The sequence below is a fragment of the Myxocyprinus asiaticus genome, chromosome 41 (genome assembly GCF_019703515.2).
Source record: "Myxocyprinus asiaticus isolate MX2 ecotype Aquarium Trade chromosome 41, UBuf_Myxa_2, whole genome shotgun sequence".
Lineage (NCBI taxonomy): Eukaryota > Metazoa > Chordata > Actinopteri > Cypriniformes > Catostomidae > Myxocyprinus > Myxocyprinus asiaticus.
In genome coordinates, this window is record NC_059384.1 from 6,308,525 (window position 1) to 6,317,489 (window position 8,965).

Genomic DNA, 8,965 nt, shown 5'->3' on the forward strand with positions numbered 1-8,965 from the left:
CATTGAAGATCAATTAATCTATGGAAAAATGAATGGGATTTTTACTTCAAGAACCAGAATGTTACGCTCTATTGTCTCCGTTTGGTACATCCTGGTACAGCAGCTGCTCATCACAGGACAAGACTGCTCTGCAAAGGGTGGTGAAAACAGCTCAAAGAATAATAGGCACACGTCTCTCCGCAATCCAGGAAATCTACTCTAAACACTGTCTCGGGAAAGCTGAAAGCATCATGAAGGACTCTAGTCACCCTGCACATCCATTTTTGTCCTTTTTCCTCTCTGGAAAGCTGATCAGGTGCACCAGCACACCCACATCAAGATACAGGAACAGCTTCTACCCCACTGCCATAAGACTGTTCAATCAGACTGTTACATCTAATACATAACTTTATAGACCCCTTCACATACACACTTAATATAATTTAGCACTCATTTCAGAACACTTACCATCAACCTTTTTGCACTATTATTTCTGTTCAGTCTGCAAAAACATTGCTGCTACCTCAACATACTGCTGCTATTTATAATTATGTATTACACACTTATATACATATATACATATGTACATTACACATTAATATATGAGTGCATATATGCGTACTCATTTTACATATACATTACATATTCTCCAGGGGTGGGGCTGGCTAGCCTTGCTCTATAAACATTTGCACTGCACATTCTCAATGCACATTGCTTTATTGTGTAAGCTTATGTAAATTTGCTGGCTGTCACTCTCTGTTTGTCTTGCTTTCTTTGCACATACATGTTGTCTCATTTTTGCGAGAAGCACCCAAGTAAGAATGTCATTGTACTTGGTAGGCTACTCTGTACACATGACAATAAAAAAGCTTTGACTTTGACTCATTCTTTTTATACTCAAGCACTCCAATTTCTTTAAATGTCATTTTATTCTCCCTTTAAATGTTTCTTTTCTCCCATTCTCTCAATCTTGTGCTTATCACTTGTTCTTTTTATCTCTTGCTTGTTTGGATACTTTCTACCGCGCTCCCTCTTTCCTCGGTGCGTTAATTTGCCTGAGAATGCATTAGCTGTAATGAGAGCTGAAGGCCGAGGGAATCCTCCAGGGTTCCATTAATCATGGCCCCTCAGACAGCCAACCTTGATTACAAGTGGCAAGAAATTCATTAGAGCCGCGCCTCTGACAACTTTTATCTCCGCCACTAGCTCTGACTCATTAGGCAGCCAAATTAAGGCTATGATGGCACTGATGAAATTCATCGCTTGTTTATCCTGTGTGATTTGATGCATCTGCCCATATATCAGCGGCGTGGGCGTCCACCAGACACTCCCCAGGACTCAGGCCGCTCTCTTTCCGACACCTCCTCTTTGGAGAAGGTACGTTACCTTCCATTTCCAGCGAACTGCACGCAGAGGAGCGCGAATCGCCGGTGCCTTGCGTTTTTCCTAACGACCTGTTAATGAAACAATGCTCGGATATCAATTAAACAATTAATCTGATTGTCATAATGAGAGTCTTCCGCTCTTGACAAGCTGTGCTGGTACTCCCATCACCGCGTCCCTGGAACAACACCTTGTGGAATATCTCTGTAGGCTATTTGGTTTGCGATTCATTTTTTTCGTAACGGTGCTATAATAATTAAAGCTAGTTTAATTGGCATAATGAGAATGCTAATTAGCAGAGTCTCTAAATGAGGGGATATGTAAATGCAACAGCTCATAGGCATTTACCACTAGCAGTTACTGGAGGCTGAAACAATTAAGTTACACACTCATGTCAGAGCAACATGCTGACAATACGAGGCAAGAAAGTTCACAGATTTCCCATTATTGTTTATGAGTTTGTTTTCTATGCACATAATTGATGGCAGTGTCTTCCATACATTTAACATAGTAGAAACCGGGTTGAATGGCAGTGTTTTTGGTATTGCATCACAGTCTAAGCATCTAAGCATTAAGCATTAACCCCTCATCTTTGTAACAGGTCATGATGCTGTAATTTAAAGGGTCAAGCTACAGTTTTATCCAAGGGTGTGCCTTCACGTCTGTACGCCAGTTTCGTCCTCCCTATTAGCACTTATGAGAGAAAACACATTGCTGGTGTCATACATCATGGTAGGTTACAATTGACACCCTGTTGCTGTTGCTGTCCAGAAGTGGTAGCACTTTAAGTTTGGTTTCAATTCATCAATTAAAAAATGAAAATTTTGTCATCATTTAATTACCCTTTTGTTGTTTTAAACCTGTAAGACTTTCTTTTTTCCATTGAAGACAAAAGGAGATGTTAGGCAGGTTTACAGCCTCAGTCACCATTTGCTTTCAATGTATGGAGAAAAAAAAAAAAAAAGATCCAGTGAAAGTGAATGGTGACTGAGGCCATTAGTCTGTAAAAATTCTGCCTTTTGTGTTCCACTGAAAAAAGAAAGTGCGGGTTTGGAACACCCCATGAGGGTGAGTAGCCTAAATAATGAGAGAATTTACATTTTTGGGTCAAAATGTAATGGTAGAATTTTAAAAGATTTTGCTTGGATTAATAAGAGGAGATTCTTTTGTTGGTCTAAGTTAAAGGGATAGTTCACCCAAAAATGAAAATTTTCTCATCATTTACTCACCCTCATGCCATCCCAGATGTGTATGACTTTCTTTTTTCAGCAGAACACAAACAATTTTTTTTTAGAAGAATATCTCAGCTCTGTAGGTCCTTACAATGCAAGTGAATGGTGACCAGACCTATGACATAAATGAAAATAAAAGTTATCCTTAAGTATCCATATCTTCAGAACTGATATGATAGGTAAGGGTGAGAAACAGAACAATATATATGTCCTTTTTTTACTCTAAATCTCCACTTTAACTTTTACATCTGAAAGACACATGTAGTGCCTGTTTAGTTTCACTTTCACATCTGAAAGTGAAAGTTAAAGTGGAGATTTAGAGTAAAAAAGGACTTAAATATTGTTCTGTTTCTCGCCCACACTATTATATAGCTTATGAAGATATAAATTTAACCACTGGAGTCTCATACTTTTATTTTTGTTTACGTGATTTTTGTTTATGTGTGTCTAATCACCATTCACTTAAAACCTACAGAGCTGAGATATTCTTCTAAAAATCTTAATTTGTGCTCAGCAGAAGAAAGAAAGTCATACACATCTGGGATGGCATGAGGGTGAGTAAATGAGAGAATTTACAATTTTGGGTAAACTAACCCTTTAAAAGCAAAGACAAGCAGCACTGTTATTTGTATCTCCATATTTAAATTAAAGATTGAAGGTTAAAACTTAATCAAGCCCAAATGCTGTTATAAGTCAAGCAGCCGCCTTAATTACCATAATATTCCTACCACATTTCCCTGCTAATGAAAGAGCCAAGAGCAAGTAAATTGCTATCATATTTTAACTTTTAACAATTAAACGATGATGTAATGACCACAACCGTAACACTAAACACAGGAAATGCATGACCCATTGTTAATTATATTAAATGTTACGGACAATTTAGTCACTGGCTTAATACATTTTTTATTATTATTTTATGTATCTAAAAATAAAATAAAAAATACATCTATTAAGGCAGTGACTATATGTACTGTATATATTATATAATTATTTAACTCTAAAACGATGGTCCACTAACATGGCATATAATGTGACTAAAACTTAATAAAGTAGCTTATATATGCTCAATTTTATCAATTGCCTGAATTTTCTATTAAGTAACAAGTAGCTTGAAAGACCTACATTTATTTTCCCTCTGAGTGATTTCAATGTGCATGTTGTTGAATCTGAGGATGCATTTCATTTTATTTATTTTTTTCTCTCTCTGTTTTATGTTTTCGTTCATTTTATGCCACTGGGTCAAGTTTACCTTCGTTCAAATGACTTTGGACCTGCTTTGTGTCCATTGTTTGTTCAAGGCCAAAACAGCTATCCAACGTCAATCTATGGTGGCCTACTCAAGGGTGTGAGTGAGCTATAGTGACTGAATGGGACACTTGGTGAATGTGACTCAACCCTTAAACAGAGAGAAAGTCACAGACCCACCGTGGTCTTTAATGATTGATGTTGAAGTTCATTACAGTGTGTTGGATATGACCAGTGTAATAGAGCTCCATCAGTCTAATCTGAGACAGCATGGCCTCCCAAAGAGAGACAAATGACTCCCATGCTCATTAACAATCTCTCTCTCTCTCTCTCTCTCTCTCTCTCTCTCTCTCTCTCTCTCTCTCTCTCATTGAGTAAAGAGATTGTTGTTTAATTCATACTTTGGCTTGTTAAAATTGTCTTTTTCAGATGCATCTGGTTGTACAAGTAGGTCATACTTTTCACGACGTAAGAGAATTGAGCCTTTTAAGTCACACATATAAGTACGTTTTAAGTAAGATATGGTGCAGGATTTGTTCACATGAAATGCTTTGAATATAGATTTTGAATATATTGTGTAGTCGAAAAGATTTAGGAACGTATGTGCCATATTAGCAGCATCTGATGTATTTCCTAAAGTTAACGTATTGTAAAGTCTTGTATCTTGATAAATAGTGTTTATCACGATATCATATGTATTTAGTTTCGAGGGTTAATAGCAAAAATGGAATTTCAGCACATAGTTTGATGTTGAATTAAAAGATTACGTTTCGGTCTGGCGATACAGTAGACCTACAGGAATATTCGGCTTATATTTCAACGGATATTGCAGGAAAACACAGGAAACTTTTTACTCTGTTTAGTCTCTTTGATAATTCTTTTCCAGCTAACTTGATATTACAGAAAACGAGTTTCCCATTAGAAATTGTACAGACCAAAAATGCTGATTTAAAGGAAGGAAAAGGTGCTTCCAACTCAAACTTCAAAGTTCACATTTCTTGCTATTACAATAATAATAGCCTAATAATAATACATCCATAATAAATCTTTGCCCAACGCAAAGATAATCGTTTTACTCCATGGTCTCTTGGCACCGTGATGACAGATGTGCTCTATTATCTGTTCAGAATGCCTCAAATAAAGTAAGTCTGCGGGACGTCTAGAGAGTAGACACCTTTAAAGGGTCCACTACTATGTAAATATATTGCAACCAGAAGAAAGGAAAAACAGAATATGTTCTTTTATAAGTTCTTGACCCACGAATCATAACGTCCCTGGTTTAATAAATAGCCTACATTTGAAATATAACATTTCCTGAAATATGTCTGGACTACCCAACAGACTTATAGGCAACAAATAACGCAATATCGTTATTAATAAATGAGTCATTTATATCCGTTTTACTGTTATTGTTATTATGCTATCCCCTAATTCCGCCATAAACTATTATTTAATTTGTATTACTAATTAGATATTTATAATTGCATGCTAAAAGTGTTTGTTTGAGAACGAAGAAACAAATAGATAAATAATTAAAAGTGATAAATATTTATAACGCACCTTCGTTTCGATATCTGACAGGTGAGGAGGAAAGATTTGCAAGTGAAGAATTTGTCACCAAATGCTTTAGATTAATGTTTTGTATAAAAATATATATCAATGAGTCAATGAGTCGATCAATAATTTATAATTAATACATTTACAAAGCTGAAAAACACTCATTCATGCATGCAATAAAAATATGTCCCATCATATTACCCCTAAACAGATATTTTAGACACGTAGTAATGTGGTAAACCAATATTGCAATCTTCTCTGATGAATTTCTATGTTTTTATTGCAACGTCGATGGGAATACATCACTCTGCCAATGTCTTCTTTAGCTTGTTTATTTCCATCACCGTTTTTCACAAAGAACTGGGAGGACTGCAGCCCCTAAAGGCCAAAAATGCTTTAAAGGGCACATGCAAAATGGTTGAAACAACGAGAACAGCCCGTTTAAACCGTATGGGGGAAATTAGACAACAAATGGCAACACATGCAAAAAAAAAAAAAAAAAAAAAAAAAAAAAAAAAATCACTAGACAGCAACTTATAAATACTTATTTTTAAAAATGTCTCTTTACAGTCTCGTTTCATAGTGCACATGAGTGTCACACAGACACATTTAATATTTACAAATGTACAAAACAATAAATTAAAGAGAAATACGTTTTAGCGCAGAGAATGAAGAAAAGAACAAACCTGGGAAAATAATGTCGGTTTGTAAACGTCTATACAGATATAAAAGTCGGTAACACTTTAAAGTAACTTTCATTGAGTCATTAACAAATGTTATTACATTATGCCTAACAGATCATTTGTAAATGTGCATTAAAATTATTCCTTAAAAAAGCTTTCCATATAGCCTGTTTTATAGATATGTTCATTGTGAAGTACATGAACCGCTGATCTGTTATGCATTAGGCCTCATGTTTGAGAATGACTTCATAATGAAAGTTATTATAAAGTCCAGTTATTTCCTTTTAGGTGTGCTTCATGCATTTGTTGCACCCAAGACCTGCAGGAACCTGTGGGTCATGTAAATGTTAATTGTTGGAGTTCAGGGTCATGTGATTTTAATTTGAGTTCATGGCCTGGTGCCTTGTTCGATCTGTTGGTGCTGACTCCGAACCGCAAACCTGTTGACATGCACGGGAATGGGCACCACAATTTTGGGGTTCCGCACGGGCTCCCCGGATCTGTTGTTGACGTTCCCGGCTTTGATGCGTTTCCATTTGGCCCTGCGGTTCTGGAACCAGATTTTGACCTGGACCTCGCTCAGTTTGAGTGCGTGTGCTATCTGCGAGCGCTCGGTGAGAGACAGATACTTCTTACAGTGAAACTCTTTCTCAAGTTCCAGCAGCTGCTCGCTTGTGAAAGCAGTCCGTCTCCTCCGGCTCTTACCGGCCGAACCTCCCGGGGGTAACGCTTCATGTGAGCCGGCTTTGAGTTTCCCTTTTTGGGACGCTGAACCGCAGGTGTTTCCGTCGGAGAAACTTTCGTTCTCGCTGTCAGCCGAACTGTCCTCTCTGTCGCTGCACGCTGCCTCCGCTGATTTCAGGTCCAGTTTCTCGTCATCTGAACTGTATAATTTGGTTTCACCTGAGGGGAACGAAAATCAAGATATAGATCATTACAGATATACATATTCGACCTAAAATGCCTCGTGTTATAGTGGACAGTTCAAGGGACAAATTGGCTCATGCACCAGATGCTAAAATGTTCATATCATTTGCATTATTGTTTATTTTAAACTTAAAGATAGCTTTGATTTTAAAGAAGTATTTTGAAGTATTACAAAACATATAATAGTGCTGAAACTCCATCCCTTTGGAGCATATAATTGTTTTCAACACCTCTTCGAGTGGAGGCCTAAAATGTGCTTCATGTGATAACATCTAAATGAATTGCTTTGATTCAAGTAAAATGTCTGAATCAACTTGGCCACAAACAAGAGTTATTGTAAGAGTTGGATCAGGTAGAAAAAGCTACACTTTTTTTATTATACTTTTTTTATTATTATTATTATTGCCATCTGCATCAAATTAAATTTTATTTGAAGTTTTCAAGCTCAAAATGGTTGAGTTCTCTTTTTGAAGTATGTTAACAGTTTTACTTTAAAATTAAGTCTGTAGAACAGTACAGTATTGTGGAAAACAATAAGCTAATTTTCTTTCCACTTTCATAAAAGAGCAATAAAACAAGCTTGGTGAATTTTCAGTTTAGCACCAAAATCAAAAGTCGCCTACTTTAAGAACTTAAGTAACACTTATTTTAGTAACTTTCATTAAAAACTCATTACCAAATATGATATAATCCTTAACAGTCGAGTAGTTTATGTAGCCTACATACATTATATCTACCTATACGAAACTGCATGAATCAAAGTTTCAGGACTATTTCATTCACTGTTAAAGCTTTGCAATTGTTACCTTAAGGATCTGTTCTATCCGTCCTAACCCTTAAAATGAGTTGTGTTGGTGTAACCTTATTCAGGTGATGTTAAATAATATTTGTGACTTCAAACCAGTTCATTTAGATGTCACCACATGAAGCACATTTTTTAGGTTAACATTTTTCCTCAGTGAACATTAGCAAATGATAAGCATTACATAACGCAATGGTGTTTGGTCATTTTATTAAAGAAAGTTATTATAAAGTGCGACTAGAACTTTTGCACTAAGCCAGCAAACCACCTGTCAGCGAGCGAAAGTTAGTCTCCAGTGCTCACCTGCAACTGCCTGAAAAGTTTCCGAGAAATTCAGCAGATCGGAGCCCTTGAGCTCCTCATGTGGGCTGTCCTGCCGATTGATTCCCGTCCCCTCCGAGCTTAACCGGAGTCCCGGCATCTCCTGCGGGGGATAGAAACTATCTGGAGGGTCCGAGAAACTGGGCAGCGTGGTGGTGAGCGCCACCATGGAGGGCATGCCCTGCCCCAACCCCGCGCAAAAAGTGTTGGTCAAACGCCCCGCGAAGGATGCCAGCGGCGCCAGCGGAGGAATACCGGACGGTAATGACGAATGAGACAGGGCTTGCGGAATCATGAGCGGTCGGTACGGCATAAACATCGGATAGCCAGTGTAGAGCAGGTGGCCCGGCCGCGGCTGTGGAGTGCCAATCAAAGAATCAATGGAAAACGCCGTCCCCGGACCGCTCGGTCTCTGCATGGTGAACTGAGCGTTGTCTGCTTGTATAAATTCCTTGTAGTGGCCGCGTGAGACAAATCACCCAAATGTTGATCCACAGTTATCCCGATGGAGCTGTACGGGTCCTCGCCGTCCCCGCGCCTCGCCGACAAACCGACTTAGACCTGATGCGTTATATTTTTTTTGTTTGTCTGGAGCTCGGAGTATCTCAACCTCTATTTGTCACATAGTGAGACATAAACACACACTCACCACTCTTTCTCTCGCTCTCCCTTTCCCACCTCTCTCTCTCTCTCTCTCTCTCTCTCTCTCTCTCTCTCTCTCCACACACACACACACACACACACACACACACACACACACACACATCCATGCGCAAACGGTTATCATCAATACAAGAGGATAGAAGGGGGAGTTGCCCTGGAGACTCATCCAT

General features: G+C 38.1%; 1 protein-coding gene across 1 annotated transcript; it reads right to left on the reverse strand.

Moving 5' to 3' along the window:
* Window positions 1-5,519: 5,519 nt before the first annotated feature.
* On the reverse strand, window positions 5,520-8,737 carry LOC127432171 (homeobox protein GBX-1-like). The gene is made up of 2 exons (XM_051683027.1): window positions 8,115-8,737; window positions 5,520-6,985 (listed from the first exon to the last, which is right to left on the reverse strand). The coding sequence occupies exons 1-2, from the start codon at window positions 8,548-8,550 to the stop codon at window positions 6,471-6,473; spliced, it is 951 nt and encodes a 316-aa protein (XP_051538987.1). The 5' UTR covers window positions 8,551-8,737; the 3' UTR covers window positions 5,520-6,470.
* Window positions 8,738-8,965: the final 228 nt, after the last annotated feature.

What these genes read in the sequence shown, in the direction of transcription:
- LOC127432171 (XM_051683027.1), bottom strand. Translation starts at nt 8,550, where the DNA reads ATGCAGAGACCGAGCGGTCCGGGGACGGCGTTTTCCATTGATTCTTTG. An exon ending in AACTTTTCAGGCAGTTGCAG is followed by an intron (nt 6,986 to 8,114) that starts GTGAGCACTGGA and finishes CGTTCCCCTCAG; the next exon opens with GTGAAACCAAATTATACAGT.